At 39.0% G+C, this 19,321-nt stretch overlaps 1 protein-coding gene across 4 annotated transcripts in view; it reads left to right on the top strand.

The window, feature by feature from the left end:
- PLCL2 (phospholipase C like 2) overlaps positions 1–19,321 on the top strand; it is a 103,910-nt gene that overhangs the window by 69,906 nt on the left and 14,683 nt on the right. For 3 of the 4 annotated variants that reach the window (XR_008731952.1, XM_055708496.1, XM_055708499.1), the window contains exon 5: positions 8,696–8,771. Coding sequence is in view for 3 of the 4 variants with exons in the window: in XM_055708496.1 (XP_055564471.1) it covers positions 8,696–8,771 (76 nt within the window). In the remaining variant the exon portion in view is untranslated. Of the gene's footprint in view, positions 1–8,695; positions 8,772–10,294; positions 10,335–19,321 lie in introns of those variants that run through there. The other variant, XM_055708497.1, reaches the window with a different exon arrangement.

Raw genomic sequence — 19,321 nt, 5'->3', positions numbered from 1 at the left:
TCTTAAAAAGAGGTGAGAGAGAAAAGGAAGGCTGAAAAGGTGAAGCCTTAAGTCTGTTCCCATGTTTTTACCACTAATGGGGATATACTGCCACTGTCAATTAGGTACGGCATTATGTTTCTATTATAATACGCCGGTGAGTTCAGGAAGCATAATGGAAATTTCCTCTGCATTTGTTTTGGAAGAAGATGGAATTTTGAAGTTTAAAAGGAAGTGTAATACTTAATGATAGCATAATACATGGTATGTGTTATGGTCAAGGGAGGTGATCCTTCCCCTCTGTTGGGCATTGGTGAGGCCACACCTGGTGTACTGTGTCCAGTGCTGGGCTCCCTGATATGAGAGAGATGGGGAACTGCTGGACGGAGTCCAACAAAGGGCCAGGAAGGTGATCAGTGGGCTGGAGCATCTCTCCTATGGGGAAAGGCTGAGAGAGCTGGGACTGTTCACTTTGGAGAAGGGAAGGCTTGGGGGGATCGCGTCAGTGTGTATAAATGGCTGAAGGGATGGTGCAAAGAGGACAGAGCCAGGACCTTTTCAGTGGTGCCCAGTGACAGGAGAAGAGGCACAAACTAAAACACAGGAGGCTCTGTTGGAACATCAGGAAACACTTTTTTTTACTGAGCACTGGCGCAGATTGCCCAGGGAGTGCAGTCTGTATCCTTGGAGATATTCAAAAGCTGTCTGGACATAGTCCTGGGCAGCTTGTTCTAGGTGGTCCTTCTCGAGCAGGGGGAGTTGGACCACATGACCTCCAGAGGTCCCTTCCAATGTCAGTGACTATGTGTTTGTGTGCTCATTTTATTTTCTTGCATAGTTGGAAAAATAATTTCTGATGTAAAAAATACGTATGCTAAAAACCTTATTGCTTTAAGGCAAATTTAATTTGATGTGAGGAGTCCTCTGTGTGTACAGAAGTAGCTGTTACCAACTTTGTTTTCTCACCTTGGCGCTTTGGACTGTGCTTGGATAGTGGGATCAGTTTTCTTCTTTATAGAGCAGATTTGGAGTGTCTGGGCAAAACTACACCTGATTTTTATCTATAACGAAGTTATTATTGATTGTTGCCTTGAGCCAGAAAGCTCAGTTCTAAAAATTTCTTTCCATTAGAGATGTCAACTTTACTAAAATCCTTATTTACATAGAATCACTGAGGTTGGAAGGCGCCTCTGGAGATCGTCTAGTCCAACCTCCTTGCTCAAAGCAGGCTGAGGTAGAGCAGGTTGCCTAGAACTGGGTCCCACTGGGTGCTGAATAGCACCAAGGATGGAGACTCGGCAACCTCTTCCAGTGTTTGACTAGGCAAGGTCCGAGGCGAGCCCTCTCTGCTCCAGCCTGGAGAATCCCAACTCTCTCAGCCTCTCACACAAAAGATGCTCCACTCCCCTAAATGCTCTTTGTGACCCTACGCTGGACAGTAAGTCCATACCTTTCCTGTACAGGAAAACCCCAAACTGGACTGAACGCTCCAGTTGAGGCCTCCCCAACGTGGAGCAGAGGACAAGGGTCACCTCCCTCGGTCTTCCGGCGCTGCACTTCCTTAGCTATGTTCAACTTCTTGTCCACCAGGACACCCGGGTCCTTTTCTCTGAAGCTGCTTTCCAGCCAGTCAGCCTCCGGCCCGTACTGGTGCGTCATTCCTCTCCAGGTACAGGGCCTGGCACTTCCCTTTGCTCGACCCTTTCCATGGGGTTCCTGTCACCCATGTCTCCACCTGCCAAAGTCCCTCTGAGGAGCAGCACAGCCATCTGCTCTATCTACCCTCCACCGAGTTTGGTGTCTTCTGCCAACATGCTGAGGATGCGCTCTGCCCCGTCATCCCGCTGAAGACACTGAAACAGTAGTAGCTCCGGTATCAACCCCTGGGGCACACCGCTAGCGACTGTCCTCCAGGCAGACTTCATGCTGCTGATCACAATGTTTTGAGCTTGGCTGGTCCGTGACTTCTCGGCCCACCTCACTGCCCGCCTGTGTGGCCTCCACTTACTTCATCAGTTTGTCTGTGAGGACGTTACAAGAGACAGCGCTGAAGGTCTCAATGCATTCAAATCAAAGACACCCACTGCTCTGCTCTCCACCGGGCTGTCAGGTTGGTTAGGTCTGATTGCCCCTTTGGAAATCCATGCTGACTTTCCCCAATCATTTTCTCATGTCCTTCGTGTGTCTGGAAGTGTGTTAAGAAGTCTGGTCACCCCTGCACCACCACAAGTAAGGGCTAGCTGACAGAAGACGTACAATTTCCTAAGTGCTTGCACAATAAAGACACTTCCATTTTTCATAATCTGATTCAAGCCTTCCATGTTAAAGACCAGCTTTTCAGCGAAATGTTCAGCCCAACTGTTGCAAATCATGTAAATACACTGTAATAAATTTAACAAAATAGCAATACCATGATTCAACAGTTGGGTCAATCCCAGGGATTGAAGTGAGGCTGACTGGCCTGTAGTTCCTTGATCCTCCTTTTTACTTTTGGAGGTAGGAGTGAAATTTGCTTTCTTCCGCTCCAGGAACATCCTCCAATTGCCATGGCCTTGCAGAGATAACTGTGAGTTGCCTTGCAATGGATGTCGGTCCAACCCCTCAGGACTCATTGGTGCATCCCACATACATGTCTCTGCGTTTGATGAAATTGTCGTTAAAGAAGGCTCAGTGTAACTATTCCCAATCAGTACCTGCTTTGCATAACATGCATTGCTCAACTTACAGCTAGATTTAATCTTTATGTCTTAATTTCTAAAATTTCTCTGGGTTTTGAAGAAAAACTTTGAAAGAAAAATAATAAAAATCTATTCTGCTGGGGCCTATGCAGGTGTTTTGGTGTTTCATCACTTGACAGTGGTAGTTGTCAGAATGTTGTAGTCTCTGAAAACTGTTCAGCTATCTTTTTAAAGTTATCCTTTCCATGGAACTTAGCGAAGTATTCAGATATTTTAAAGTTCGGCTAAGTGGTCGTCTGAAAGAGTGTAACTTGAGCTTGGGAGAAATTTATGTTGTCCCTTCTGTGTAGATGCTGCTTTGCAATCACTTCAACATGTTTCTTTGCTGTGTATCACTCCTGTTTGAACTTGGGGACCCTTTACTCTTGAAAACTGAGCAGCACTGATCTAGTGGTGGTAGCGGTCTCAGGGGTGGTAGATGTAAGGTTTTTATCGCTGCTTACTGAGTTTTGAATTGAGCTCAGTAATGTGAACACAAGTCACCTGCTTATTAGAAGTCTACTTCTCTTGTTTTGTGGTGGTGCTGGTGTAAAGGTTGGACATTTCAGAATGCTTTCATTGTGGTGCCTACACCATTAGAACGATTCATTTGAGTTCTGAGGTTTAATATGAATTTATTATCTGATTTTCCAGTCATTTCCTTCCTTATTGCTATAACACCATTCTTCTCCAGTGGAAAATCAAAGGCAGTATATATAGTTCAAAACAACTCTCTACGCAGCTTCAGAGCAAGGTAACCCTGGCAGTTGTCACTGAAAGGACTAAGGACAATTATTTTGCTTGTTCCAGTGCCACAACAAAAATGCCTTGTGGTGTATTGGCATTGAATGCTGGACTGGATGGGCACGGTTTATACATATATTTAATTAAACTGACCATAGTTCCTGGTAGGTATAGTGGTTCTTGAGAATGGAAGTGTTTATATGCTCTCTACCAGAGTCCCTTTCCTTGCTGTTATTGCTTGGGGCAGTGGTAGCAACTTCTGACCTTCTCTGGATCACACATATCTTTTGAAATGGTGTGGATACTATTAGCGGTTTATGTATTGTAGTTTGAGATGATCTGTTTTGGTTTCCTTTTTTTATGACGTGCTGTTTGCTGTTGGTGCTATTTGTACTATTGTGGACTTAAATTTTCTGGAAAATGCAAATGACATTTTTATTACTACTGGTAAGAGCACTTGTTTGGCCACCGAATACTAAACTTATTTCAGAAATAGTATAGTTTGTGGTTTCAGAAGTATCATCTAATATGCTGAGATTTGAGATGAAAGGAGAATGTCAGCAGCATTTTGTGGAGAAAACCATTTAAATAAAGATTTCGTTTATTCCTACTGTAAGTATGGTTTCAATTCTACTGTTGGAATGTAGGTCTAAGAGTACTGGCAACACATGTTCATAGCTTCCAAAATGTGAATGTGTAGTGTGCTTTACTTGCGAAAAATAAAGGTAATCCTTGGTGTTGCAGCTCTGTCAGTGAAGTTATTTTCTCTCCCTGAGTTTCATCAACCAGACAGTTTATCATTGGCTGTTTCTTCCGTTTTAAAATGCAGCTGATGTCTCTCGTTGTGTGCTACCAACCAGCTTTGCATGCAGAGGAATTAATAAATCCTGGCTTTTTAAAAAGATTTCTTTCTCAAGGTCTATATTCTTTGTTGAATGTGATGTTAAAAGTATTAAGGTTGAGTTAAATCTGTCTTTTCCCTAGGCTGGGGGCATAAACAGGGTAAAAGTAGATCTTCGCTTGTTCAAGTTCAGCTGAAATTGCATGAATGGTCTCAAATACATACATGTGTATGTGTGTGTGATTGCTTATATACATGCATAGACATACACAGTCTTAGTTCATAGCTCTTAGCTCTTTCATAAAACAACAAAACAGACCTACAAAGCTTTGCAACATAGAAAATAAGCCTAAAGGGTAGTCTAGACATGTATATCGTTTCTTTAAATTTCTGTAACTCTCTTTTAATGAGAGTTCTGTTTTGCAGAGGAAGAGGATAGATATATTTTTAAAGTATATTACTTTTTCATTTGTGAAGGCACAGTTATATAAGTGATGAATGGTACTCCTAGCAACATGGTTCCATCAGTCTGAAGCAAGATTTTTTTTTTATTTCTAACCATCGTCATCATGCATTTTAAGGCAGGGACAATATATAATAATAGAGATCTCTAATCCTCACTGAGAACTCTGAACATTTAGTGTTTCTTTTTAAAACCCTTTAAAAATATTTTTTTTTTTTACATCTTTCTTGACATTTGTCTTTTTGTTAGAATTAATGACATTTTTTTCTGGTAACTAGGTAAACTGCATGATTTAACAAACAGAGTTTGATGAATAGGTCAAGCTGTCAGCCTGGCCTCTGCAAAAATGTGATGACTTCAAGGCTCATAAAGCATTCCATTCTGCATTTCCCATTTTCCATTGACCAAAAAAATAAAGGAAGATAGTCCAGTCTGCAGTGAGTTCCAGAGCAGTTCTCTGGTCATATTAAGGTTGGGGTAGGGAGGGCAGGAATTGAAAGGGGAGTTGAAGCAATTACAGCGTTCAACATTCTGTATTTAAAGTATATTTGTTGGAAATTCTGAATCTTTAATTCCAGAAAAAAGCAACAGAAGTTAGAGATAGGAATTAATATTGTGGAAGACTTGCTAGAAAGTATAGCTACTAGACTTCATATTATATTTCTCTTCGTTTCTTAGAATAGCCATGGATAATTTTCAATACATTTTAAATGATCAGCTGGTAACTGGTTGTTCCCTATTAAGTTTGCTTTGCATTTCACTTTCCAGTTTTGTCACTGATAATATTCTCAGAGCTGGCTGTGATTAGCAAATACCTGCTTGTTCACTGGCTTGTTCAGTACAGACTAGTTTTAGTATATACTAGCCTTTGTCTTTTTCCTCACTTTTCGTAATTTTTCCTTGACAATTTAATTTCTCATTCTGCTGCAGGCATACTGTTTTCACGCTGAAGCTTTTACTTACTCAGCATTTTCTACTCCACTTTTGTACCAAGCACACACATGCACATATAATTTGGATCGAGCTAATTTTCTGTGTAGATATAACCATTTATACTCAGTTGCTCCGTATGCTGTGTCTACCAAAAGTCTTTCAGTCCCTTTTAATATCTACATGAATGATTTAATGATTTTATAATTTTGGCTTGAATACCGGAAAGAATTTATATGTTCAAACACCCCTTAAGAGTCATTTAACAAATAGCTGAACGCATACTAAAAGGTGACTGCATGGTGAGGAGCAATATAAGAATAAAATTATATTGAATTAATCAAACACAACAAAAAGGTGACACCTGCTCATGCACACAGCATAATGCTCCATTATTTCCCTCATGAAGGACATCAACAAAATTGGGGTGTAGCATAATATTGATTGAATGGTCAACCTCTGAATTATTGCTAGCCCAGCCAGTATTGCTTAGTGGCGCTGTTAATCTTAAATACAGCTTTGTATGTAGTTTAGAGACCAAAGATAAAGAAAGTAACTGTTACTGGCCTTGGTAATATAAAAATTATATTAGAATAATTTGTCACATGAAAAGCATTGGAATTTTTCTTCAGAAGTTGCAAAGAGGGCATTGCTTTTGATCTGAGAGTATTTAGGCAAAGCAACTTTACATACCAAAATTCTGCAATATGAAATCTGCACATTATTATAATTTCTTTTTCAACGTCATCCTTGTTGTGATGGAGCACTACTACAGTGATTAATTTCATCTGCAGAACTAGTACAACTTTCTTGCTTTGTCAATACAGAAAGTAAACAAAGAAACAGTGATGTAAGCATTTTTATTCGACATAGGGCAGTTGCAGTATTTCTTACAGTTCCTTCAGAACGAATACTAAGAGCCAGCTGGTCTCCTTTTTTTTATGAACTCTGGTCAAAAGGGTTCTCAGGTGAAAGGTTTCTTACTAACAGAGAATCCTACTGCAGTCCTTATTATTATGTATTAGCATACACAAATCTGACAAAACAAGAGCCATACATGCTCAGCATTTCATTTTTCAAGGTGATTCTCCGTGCAGCAGAATCTCAGTGGAGGGTGCTTTACATCATCCTTTCAGCTAGTAAGCAAAATAACATCAGTTATTGCAAGTACATTTGAGGCTGAATGCGGCTGTTTTCGTTCTCTTCATTTAAGTGCATTACAGAAGCAAATGTGTTACATGACATACGTATTGAAACACGTAAAATCCTTGCCTTTTAGAAAGCAAATTTATGGTGGCTGCATTTAAATTTCTGAATACTGTTTCAAAAACCGAATGGTAATGAAACATAGTGAAATGCAGCTTTCTCCTTGACGGATCAGGAGCAGTCAGGTTGCAGTGCTCCCTATAGAAGCCTATCTGGGTGAAATACAGTATTCTCTCATTTAAGTATAGTTCTCTCTAAAAACGTCGTCTTCAAGTTGTTACACCTAATTATTAATCAGCATAAATCTACTTATAGGCAGTCTTTGCTTGAGTAAACATTGACATATATATTTGAAGAACAATCCAGTTTAAAATGAGTGAACTAAAGTATTTCACTTGCAGCTTAGTGACCTGATCAAGTTATTTTTTCCTCATATGCTATAATTCACAATTTTTTTAAACCGACATAATACAAATCAAGACAAATAGATACTTTGAAATTAAATACAGATTAATCTGGATGTGAAGATTAAATTTTCCAGTATGATGACCTCCATATACTCTACAGTTGCTTGTTCACGTGTTTTTTATATGTAGCATAATTTTCTTTATCATTTTATATTGAAATGATAGAAACGGAGGTAGAAGGATTTTTAAATGCTTTGTTATTTACTTAAATCAGATTTTTGTGTAGCTGAAAATAAGTCCTTCGGGTAGTTTACATCTCTGCAGCTGTTCTTCTTCCTCGCTTGCACACTTGCCATGATAAAAACCTGAGGCTTACCTGCCTGCTTTTCCAAATTGATTTACACCTCACTTAGAGCAGCGTTCACAAAAACAGCTTCAGTGTCACTCAGCTGGAGAAGGCTCCTTCTAATTTGTGTGAGGAAGGGCTACTGCAGTCCTGCCTCTTAGAGTAATGTTTCTCTGAGGAAGAGCATTAAGAGAGGTTTGGGTTTTTTTCGCTGTAACAAGGCACATTCCTGCTCATAATAGCAACTGTGGTCTGCTAAGGAAAAGAAAGTTCCACATGAACACCCACATAAATAACATGTCAAACTTAAGTGATTGTTTTAGTGGCAAGAAAACTGCATGAGTGGATACCAGAGACATCAGCGGGTAAGGTGTGAAGCGAAGGTGTTACCTCTCAGTACATACCCTAGGCTGAAAAGTCTGCAGAGTTCCATCTGAATTGGTGTGCTTTAGCTGAGCTTCCATGAAAAGGCTTTTTGTTTGGAAGGATCAGGTAAAGCACTAATTTAGTTTCCTTATCCTCCAGTACCAGCCTTGAGTGATGTGTTTTCCTCCATAGAGTGCTGTCTCATACATACATACGGGTCAAGCCACAAAAAGGGAAAATGTAGAAGGAGCAAATCTGGAAGAGCAGTGGGATGATCCCTAGGAAAAAGGAAGCACTGGGTGGTGAGTGGTCATCATCCTGAATGGCAGAGAGAGTGAGGAAGAGGAAACCTGCCTCCAGGTTATCTCACTCAAGCCGCCAAAACTTAATTACCTGGTATATAGTTGTATAATTTTCACTTTTTTTGGTAGGCGATGAATTATGGATGAGACATTTTACTTCAGTGTTCACACATCCCAGCCCAAAACCATCGTATTTTTCCTGTCTTTATGCTGCATTTAGAGCACTTCTCTGCGTGGTCATGACCAGGAAAATGAATATATTCATTATGTTAACAAGAAACACTAGATTATTGTTTCGAGTTCAAATTTAAGCATCTTGTACAGATTAAAAATTTTCCAATAAAAATTGAGTTTTACTGATATTTCTGTATATTGTAATTTATTTTCTCTACAGATGATTCAGACCATCAGGACTGTAGTTGAAAATACAGATAGCTTATATGAGAAGATTGTACAGTGTCAGAAAGCAGGTAAGTACAAGCTGTTCTTTAAAGATTTTATCAAGAACTTGCTGTATGTTTCTTAATTTCCCAAAACTTGTAATTGGGTTTGTTTATTCAACCATAGCAAAAAAAAACCCCAAACCAAACAACCAAACAACAACAAAAAAACTCAAAAAAAGAGATTCTTGTAATTTAGGCATATACAGTAACAGTGAAAAGGACATTTTAAATCATAGAAATCAAAGAACCATAGAATTGCCTCTTGACTTTGGAAATGGTGAACATTTTATATATGGATAGTAGCTTGTCAATGCAGTGATTTCCACAAATGCAAACACAGGATTGCAGGAAAGAAAGAGAATGATCTTCCTTTAGGATGAAATTTTTTAACCATTTGCTCCTATCTCCTCTTCTTCCTTTTTTGTCATGGTAGCATAATGTTTTCAAGAGCCTTGGGGAAGTACCTTGCCTTCTGATAATTACATGACAGTAGTTCTGATTTTTCTTCCCTGTGTTTCTCTAGATCTGTTGGGTGGATACCCTCTGGTTCTGTTGATTTGTTACTATTTTATCTTTTCAGAGTAAAACTGGTTTTACAGGCACATCTTCTGTGGCAGGCTTTTCATACCACATGTGCTCATAAAGTCTGTTTTTTAAACTTTGTAATGACCTCTTGGTCCCATAGATTCTCTGAAAGTTTTCCTGTTTTGATAACTAACTTTACAATCTGTTTCAAATATTTCTTAATCCCTTCACAAATTCCCCCTTTTTCACCTGATACACTGTAATGGAGGTTACCTTCTATTTTGGATAGCATGTCTGACCTTGCTGTTTAATCACGCTTGATCTTTTGATCTTTCTTAAGGATTTTTTAAACAAGGTTATAAATTTGCTCAGAGTAATGATGCATTGCGTTTCACATCAGAAACAGAAGTCTGACGGGGTTAAAGTGTCTACAACTATGTCTTGCATGACTCAATTGGGACAAAAGCTTTTTATATACAAATATGTTTTTACCTATCTGATATTCAGCATCCTGCAGCTCCCATCATCTTCCATGATTTGCTTCCATTCTTTGAGCCACTTCTATGTTGTCCTGTAAATTTCAGTCTTGTCTCTTCATTCTCTTTTCCTGCAAAGAAAAAAGTCATATTCTTCTACCCTCACTCTTCCGTTACAAACTCTTTTCTGCTAGCAGTACCTTCAAACTCACATGAGCAGCAGGAAGGCTTGGAATATCTCGATCTAAGCTTTATTCACAGCGCACGTTCCTTAGACTCAGTGAACTTTAGTCAAACCACAGAACTGTCAAAATACTTGAAAATTTGAGTTTGTTCTATTTACTTCAAGCTGTCAAACATAAATCGTTATAAATACCGTGTGTGAGAAAATAGTATTTCACATAGATTGTTGGTAAATACAGGCGGTTGTCTGAAATACTGAACGTGAAATCCATCATGCTGCCATAAGGACATTGTCTTCTAGACTTGTACGCTTACTTCTTGAATCATCTCCCATTTTTGTGGTGATAGTGTGCCGTATTTTTTTAGATTAATCAGTGTCTCTAGCAGTTCAGATCCTTGGTTAGAGGTAAGGCAAAAGCTAATTGCCTATTTTACCTCTTTTTTTAGAATTGTTGCCGTATGTCTGATTTTCTCAAGTCTTACAACCTTGTTTTACATGATGTGCAGCTGGGTTCAAGAGTCCTTTGTTTAAGAATGTTAAAGACTTTAAGCCTACGCTAAACAGCAGAGATTTTGATCTCATTTAAATGAGAAACCTCCAGTATGGTCACATAAGCCTAAGTATGGATTATGTAATAGATCCTGCTATTTAGGGCAGGTTCGAGGTACTTTTTAAGATGAATGAGCTGAATTGAAATACCTTTTAATACCAATAGTTTTCAAAGATTTTCTTAAGATTAATTGATCTCATGATCTCAGTAGATGCTACTCTGTTTAATTCTGAGTAAAAGTTTATGTGTTTTCCTGTGTAGTTTGTTGATAAGGAAAAAACAAAATTATGCCCTTGTCTGGGCTTTTTTGTTCTGTGCCTCAGAGAGTGAAAAAGCTGCTAAGATAAGAAGAAATACTGAAGCTGCCAATAAGCAGTATATTTTTGTTGTCATGAACAGGCTTATAAGAGAATTCTGTTAAATAGACAAAGTGGACTTGCTCTGTTAAACTGTTTTCTAACTTGAGTTTAATAATAAGACTTATAGTCTCCTTTAAAATTCAAAACTAACTTTAAAATAAATGCACCATTACTTCTTACTTAGGTTGATGGCTTTTTTAAATAAGCCATCTGATTCTTGAGAGGACTCTTTTCAGAATTCAAGTTCTTTGCTATTAATATTCTCTCAGAACATTTAACTGTAAACTTTTTTCCTCATTTTGGTTCTTAAAAATGAAAGCATATCAAAACCTCTCAGTTTTCTTCGTATCAATGTATTATTTTCAGCTCAGCATGTTCTGGTTTTATTTAAGTAGTTACTGAAAGCATTTTAGATACATTAATTAATTAAAAGATATGGGAGCATAATATTGCTTTGGTTCCCACTGTACCTGTCATTCTTTAAGAGAATTAAGAAAAAAATCTGCATAACTTCAAGTTGATTGCAGTGCTATTTATTTTGTTGCTATTAAGCCAGCTAAAGGTCCTGTGAGAAAATAGAATGTAGGCACTAAAGGGCATTTAAAGATAATCCAGACCATCTCCTTAATCTGTTAAAAGACCTAAAGTGCTCCTGTATCTTCTCCAGAGTAAAGGATTTGAGTGTCCAGGTCAGCTTACCCCATTCCTAGCCTCCTTGTACCCAACTCACATCATTCTTGTGCTTCTCTTTTGAATCTTCTATTGCATTCTTTTGCTTTATAATTTAACTACTGCCTGAGCTCTTCAGTGGTTAAAAGAGAACCACAGCTTAGGAATTCATTTTGGTGTTCAGCAGTGGGAGCTCAAAAGGACATGTGATAATCCAAGTATTCATTAAATGATCAGGGGGGCAAACAATGAGTGAACACAGCTGGCTGGTGGCAAAGAATTATTGAACGTCATCATATGTAGGTATGGCTGTGGAACAGTAAGGCGGATCTTGTGACACTGAGAATTATAAAACAGTGTGTGAAATGTAACATTAGTAAGGGTCAATTAATGTGTGTAGGTGAAAAAGTAGCTTTGACTTGAGAAATGGTCTGTAAGATTTCTGTTTCCATTCAGGAGATGAAGTCACTGTGCAGTTCTAACAGTGTCAGCTCATTGCTGGTATCATGTATAAATATGTGTTCCAGCATAACTCAAACCACTTTTTTTTCTGTATTTTAGAGGTGTAACCTTCCCTAGTCATCTGTGCAGCCAGAACCCTTGTTCAGGTTCTTACCTTCTGGGATCTCAGCTACACTGTGCTTTTCCCTGAGTTTGACCATTATAGTTTTGCTTTATGTATGTTATTTTCCTGGCTGTCATTTTGATGATGTCTGTCCCTGTGTTCGTTTCTACACTTGCTGCTCATCGTACGTTAGGACTGAGCTGCTTTCACTTCCCTTGTGTTGGCTCATTTGGTAGCAAGAGTTTGCACAGCCTGATGGATTGTCAGCCGTCGTCATGCTCTCTGTCATGTTGTCCCACAGGCTCACTGTAAACATCCACCAGGCTACTTCCTTTGAATTGCTTTTAAAAGTTATCCCACAAATATAGCTAGATTGACACATGTCCTCCTACCACCTTAACCAAAATAGTTTTCATGGCTTCCTTGTACTCCCCACTCTTTCTTTATCCATCTGTCCTCATTTTTGCCTCGTCCTTTGATTCTAAGTTGTTGGAGCAGGGACTGTCTTATTCCATCCGTACAGTGACTGGAACAGCAGGGTCTTAGTTTATTAAATAATGCAAGTAGTAAAAGACAAAAAATGAGTACATTTTCTAACACGTACTCCAAAGCAGTCCTTGAACAGTGTCAGAAACAGGATACAGTTTCAAGAAAGGGAATGCCCAGCCATTCTGGCTGCTGTCAAAGATGAACAAGATGCACAATATCCATTGGGAAAAGGCATGTCTGGGCTGCATACAGAAAAAGGTTAGGGTGATGGCCGTTCAAGCACTCCAAATACTTCTTGTAGTTGAGAATTAAAAGTAATAAAATCATTTTTGTTCAAATAGCTGTTACTCATTTCCCCACTGTTACTGCTGAAGGTTTTCAGCAAAGTGATAGTTTCTTTTACTATTTGTTCCTTTTATTTTGCATTCTAAGTCAGTTTTTGAATTGGCATCCAACAAAACAAAGCATGTAAGAGGCAGAAAAAGTCATATTCTGTGTTATGTGTTATGTACAGATTAGATGATGTTAATAGAGGAAAAGAAAATTTATATAATTAGATCCTGAGGAGCACTTTCAACTGCGTGTGTAGGCATGCAGTTGAGTTTTTATTTGAACACTGAAAGGGAATGACTAAATCGTTTGTTCCCAACATTTTTGTAGTTATCCCCGATTTGAAAGGAATTTGCAGTGTTCGTGGTCTGGTACTGTAGAGTTTGCTCAAGTTCAGCAAAACTTGTTAATCCATGTCTGCTGAAATACTGCCTCTCATCAGGAAGTCTTTGCATTTAATCTGTGGCTTCGTCTGTAGGGAGTGAAGAAATGCTGCTGTATCCGTTACCACTGGACTTTCTAACTGTGCAATATTTAATGTGTTTGACTGCATCTGTAGGACATGGTGATCTTCAAGTTTAATCTTAAGAATTGCGTCCTTTACTATATTTTTCATGAGGTTCACTGTTAAAAGTAAACAATGTACAGTACTTAACACCTTTACATAAACTCAAACATCATCTGCTGTGACTAAAACAGCACTTTGAAGCCCCTCACAGCCAGTCTCCATTCTTCTGAAATACCTTCTTTTTCCTGTTTTCTCCTTGTTCACATATTTTCTAAGCCAGGTATCGAATTGTTCTAGCTCCTTTCTCCACACATGTCTCCACACAACATAATTTTGAAGCTTTATTTAGCATGATAGGCTGTCTCCAGTAGTTAAGGAAAGGTGTCAATAAAGGGCATATTCAGGGAAGTCCTTCTCTTTATATGTCTTAACTTTCTTTCTGTATTCAGTCCATCATTTTTATCTGTTTTATTCTTTCCTATTTACTCTGTCAGCTCCATTATTATTTTTTTTCACTTATTTCCTTCCTATTTGTCCTTCCTCGGATAATTCCACTAAGAATCTCCAGGTACATCTCCACAGCAGCTCAGGTTATATGTCATTGCATATAGTCCATGGCCCTGTAATCCTGTTCCTCTCCTATGTCTTGAATAATCTTGAAGCGACATTCTACTAAGGGGAGGCAGGGAGTGAGGAGTTGCACTTAGATCAGCTTAGGTAGCATTGTTTGAATAGATGATCAAGGTTTTTTTCTTTATGCTCAACTCTCTCTCCATTGTTATTCACACTAGTCATACACCATACTTTTCATATTTTGCTCCTCGTACATAGCTTACCATAATACCTTTGATGGTGGTGTTCTTTTTGGCGGTCTGATCTATTTTGCACAAGGGTGGATGATTCCTAGGATACATCTCCCATACTTCTAGGTGTTCTTAACGATATCACTTGCTGCTCCTAGGGCAAACACTTAAAGTAACACAGACCTGTATTGTTCTCCTGGGTTTGCCCCTTCACATGAAGTCTTTTTTTTCCCCTACTGTTAATGCAATTCTAGCCCAGTAAAAGATCAGATTGTATCAGTGATGACTATGTAGAGTCACATGTTCAACTTTCAGCAACCTCAGTGATCGAAAGACTAAAAAATTTTGTGTGCTGGAAATCAGAATAACATTGTAAGAGGCTCAAATAGAATTCTTGATTTTAAGTAGCCTTTCCCAGTACAGAAATATTTACAAAATCAATGTTATGTTAGCTTGTAGCTCATATTTTTAGCAGTTGCCTTCTACTTGCAAAAATGACTGAAGAGACAAGATTAATTATATCTCTTTAAGATATAGAGAAGTATACTGTAGTGCACCAATACAGCAAACATTTTATGTACTAAGAACTGCTCAAAGGCTACATAGTTATTCTAACTACAGTCTAATCCAAAATGGTAGGAAAGTACGAGGAGTCCGTTTATTCCCGTGTGTTTTCTGTATCTACATGTGACAAAATAACTAGTACAACAGCTGTTGACTAAGACTAACCAACAGTTCCAACCTATCCATAGACAGGGGTTAAGAAAAAGCAGAGGTGTTATAATCAGTATGGTTGAAGACAGATTTTGTGACATGCTATATAAGCTGAAGTGCTGAGAAGTTGAATGGGTTTTCTGATACACAGTCCTCTTCTTTATATTTTAAACAGTAACAACAAATCCCAAGTTAAATACAGATGGGGAAATGGCTCTGGGTTTGAATTAATTGTATTAATCAGGCAATTTCTAAGAAAAAGGTACCCAGTTTCTCCGGTGTAGAAGGTGGGGAAATTACATTCCTGTGTAAGCAGAAGAGATAGTAGTTACTATTGCCAGTGGAACAGTGTGGGCTTAGTGGGATCTGAAGACTGGGAGAAATTATAATGTGCCATAAATCAATGTCTTTATTAAGGCTGCTTTCAAGCATTCAATAAAATCAAGGTGGTTTTTTTCCTTAGACTTCGAGATCTCTTGAGGATCAAGGCTGATAAATAAAAGATGGAAATGGCAGTCTGTGGAAAAAAATCCTCTCCTTTGTAGCTCTATGTTTCTGCCCTTTATTGACAGCATTAAGGTCCATTCTCATATGTGGTAGTGACTTAACTTCACCTACATTCAGAAATGTAGCCCATCTTAATGGAGGACTGTCCTTGTGGAATAAAGTTTTCCATACATTGGGGGTGGAGTATAATGAGTCCTCTTCTCAGAACAAACGTTTTAATATTTGAGGGCCTGGTTTTCTGTGTATTTTGTCGGACTGCTGTTTTGAGGGTTCAGAAAAAGTGGTGTGTGTGTGTGTGTTTTATGTGTTTTGTAGCTTGATACTTCTTCTGTTGACTTTGGTGCCCAAGGTTAATGTTACATAGGAGTGTTTTTAAAAGTGTTTGAAGAAGGTGGGGCTGGTTACTTAATTCTTGGAAGTAACCCGAGTCTTAATTAAATCAAGGCCAGATGTCACAGATGTCCTCTTGGTAACTTCAGAACAGTGTAAGCTTGATGCTGCAACTACTTTGAGTCTCTTCTGACAGTGGTTCGTAAAGAAGTTGGCGATCATCTTGTGTCATAAGTGATTTTCCAGCATGGAAGTGTCTTACATTGAAAACTGAATTACTGTGATTGCGCATGGAACTGGATGAGTCTTGACTGGAAGAGTAAATACTAATACAGTCCTTGTAGAGAGGATTGCTTTCAGCAGGCTGCAATGCCATTGTTGTTTGGGATGTTGGGATAAGAAGGTTATCTCAGGCATAGAATTTGTCATTGCTATTTTTAAAGAATTAACAGGGCAGCAGGCACCAAAATGTGTTTTTAGCCAGCTAAGTAGAGGCAGTACATGGCTGGCTGTGTTTGGGGAACATTTCCACTTGCTACAGAGATACTGCACATTGCCAAAAAAGTTGAAATAATTAAAAAATACTGGACAACTAATTTAGTTAATGTGTTATTTCGTCAAGTATTAATCTAAATATTTGGAATGCAAATAATTCAGACCTGGAGCTTCCTGAAGCTGAGGCACAGCACACTCAGAATCTGCAAAGAAATTCTCTAGTTTTGATGTAAAATATTGTGGGTGACTTCAGTGGGAAGCAGGTGCTTGGAAGTACTTGTGGATCTACTCCTTGTTCCTGTTAAGACGCAGCTTTTGCAGTTAGTAGTGATACTTAGATAATACAGAAGTGCTCTAAGTATTAAATTATTAAGGTTTATTTTAAATCTTTGTGTCTTCTGTAAGCAAAATATGTGAGAATTTAGAAGTTTAGTGACTTCTGTTGCTTCTCTACCATGACTTACTTGAATTATTTTTGATGTGATCTGGAAGCCAGACTTCTTTCCCAATCACTTTTCTGATAAACTTCATTTTAAAAGGAAATTGTGAGGTTGAAACACCTTAATGCTCAGGAATATGATCTGAAATAAAAATATTAAGAAACTTATTTAATGATGTAAAAAATTAATGCCCCCTGGCTTTCAAAGATGTGGCCAAATGTAGCAGTTGTATGTGCGGATTAAATACTTACACGTGGAAATGAGTAGTTAAAGCTTAAGTTTTTTCCTAGAATTCTTTCCTTTCCTATATTAATATTCCTATATTATATATTTCCTATATTAACCTACACAGTGTAAGAGGAAACATTTTAATATATAAAGTGCTTTCTTGGATTTTTTTTTTTCTTGTAAAGAACAAATTGGTGTATGCAAATTATTCACAAAAACTTTGTAATGATTCAAGATGAGCATACATAGTAATTGAGCTGCATTATGTGATAATCTAATCAAAAGCTGTATAGTATTTTCCCTTTGCATTTTAAAAATATTTAATGTTTATTTCTTTTTTCTTATTTACTTACTACTCTTTTGAAAAGTATTCTGTTTGCTTTTAAATCATGCTCTGCCAAGAATCAAATAAAATATATTTGGCTTGACTGAATTTAAGTGCTGACCCGCAGTATTATCAGTGTGTACTTTGGATTGGTGTAGACGTAAATGTTCCATCAGAATATGCTAAGCATAAATTAATGAGGGTTTGAGGTCTGACATACAATACTGTTGAGAGAGGTCATTATGCAGCTGGTTGAGGAAACACAGGACTGGAAGGTCCTGAAGTCTACTTCCAGGTACAGTTTTTGAAATTGATCATATCAAGCTCTATTGTAAAATGAATATGAGTCTTTGATTTGAGTAATTTTCTCCTTTTCAAGGCTGCTTACAGAACCACATCCAAAATGGTTATAAATTTTACATAAATTCCAATTTTACTGATGGACATTCATCTTAATATTGTCCTCTAGCTGAAATGATTCTTTGATGTCCAAGGCCTTACCTGACTGATGTGTATCTAGAGAGCAATTACTCCTCTCTTGGTTTTCTTTTTGCTAGACTAACCAAGCAAATTTTTATTAGTCTCCTCACATCGTGATGTAGGGATCCTACTGCATTGAGCAGCTTTATAGCACTTGTCCTCATGCTGTTTGAAGTTATTGAAAATGGGACGAAAGAATTGTATGTAACATTTCAGAGGAGCATCTCGGATGGTAAGGTATTCCCAGGAGGTATGGAAGTGTTAAAGCCATCTAATCATTCCAGGGTTGGGGGAGAGAGAGGGGAAAGCTGAGACAGCCATGAAACTCGAACTAATCTAATCAGCAGTGGGGAACAAGAAAGTTATTCAGCACTGAACCTGCTGTTAAATCATGGTATTGCTATTTTGTTAAATTTATTACAGTGTATTTACATGATTTGCAACAGTTGGGCTGAACATTTCGCTGAAAAGCTGGTCTTTAACATGGAAGGCTTGAATCAGATTATGAAAAATGGAAGTGTCTTTATTGTGCAAGCACTTAGGAAATTGTACGTCTTCTGTCAGCTAGCCCTTACTTGTGGTGGTGCAGGGGTGACCAGACTTCTTAACACACTTCCAGACACATGAAGGACATGAGAAAATGATTGGGGAAAGTCAGCATGGACTTCCAAAGGGGCAATCAGACCTAACCAACCTGACAGCCCGGTGGAGAGCAGAGCAGTGGGTGTCTTTGATTTGAATGCATTGAGACCTTCAGCGCTGTCTCTTGTAACGTCCTCACAGACAAACTGATGAAGTAAGTGGAGGCCACACAGGCGGGCAGTGAGGTGGGCCGAGAAGTCACGGACCAGCCAAGCTCAAAACATTGTGATCAGCAGCATGAAGTCTGCCTGGAGGACAGTCGCTAGCGGTGTGCCCCAGGGGTTGATACCGGAGCTACTACTGTTTCAGTGTCTTCAGCAGGATGACGGGGCAGAGCGCATCCTCAGCACGTTGGCAGAAGACACCAAACTCGGTGGAGGGTAGATAGAGCAGATGGTTGTGCTGCTCCTCAGAGGGACTTTGGCAGGTGGAGACATGGGTGACAGGAACCCCATGGAAAGGGTCGAGCAAAGGGAAGTGCCAGGCCCTGTACCTGGAGAGGAATGACCCCCTGCACGCACCAGTACGGGCCGGAGGCTGACTGGCTGGAAAGCAGCTTCAGAGAAAAGGACCCGGGTGTCCTGGTGGACAAGAAGTTGAACATAGCTAAGGAAGTGCAGCGCCGGAAGACCGAGGGAGGTGACCCTTGTCCTCTGCTCCACGTTGGGGAGGCCTCAACTGGAGCGTTCAGTCCAGTTTGGGGTTTTCCTGTACAGGAAAGGTATGGACTTACTGTCCAGCGTAGGGTCACAAAGAGCATTTAGGGGAGTGGAGCATCTTTTGTGTGAGAGGCTGAGAGAGTTGGGATTCTCCAGGCTGGAGCAGAGAGGGCTCGCCACGGACCTTGGCTAGTCAAACACTGGAAGAGGTTGCCGAGTCTCCATCCTTGGTGCTATTCAGCACCCAGTGGGACCCAGTTCTAGGCAACCTGCTCTACCTCAGCCTGCTTTGAGCAAGG

The sequence above is a fragment of the Falco cherrug genome, chromosome 4, assembly GCF_023634085.1.
Source record: "Falco cherrug isolate bFalChe1 chromosome 4, bFalChe1.pri, whole genome shotgun sequence".
Taxonomy (NCBI): Eukaryota; Metazoa; Chordata; class Aves; order Falconiformes; family Falconidae; genus Falco; species Falco cherrug.
The sequence above is the reverse complement of the archived record's forward strand: the minus strand, read 5'-3'. Positions and strand labels throughout refer to the sequence as shown.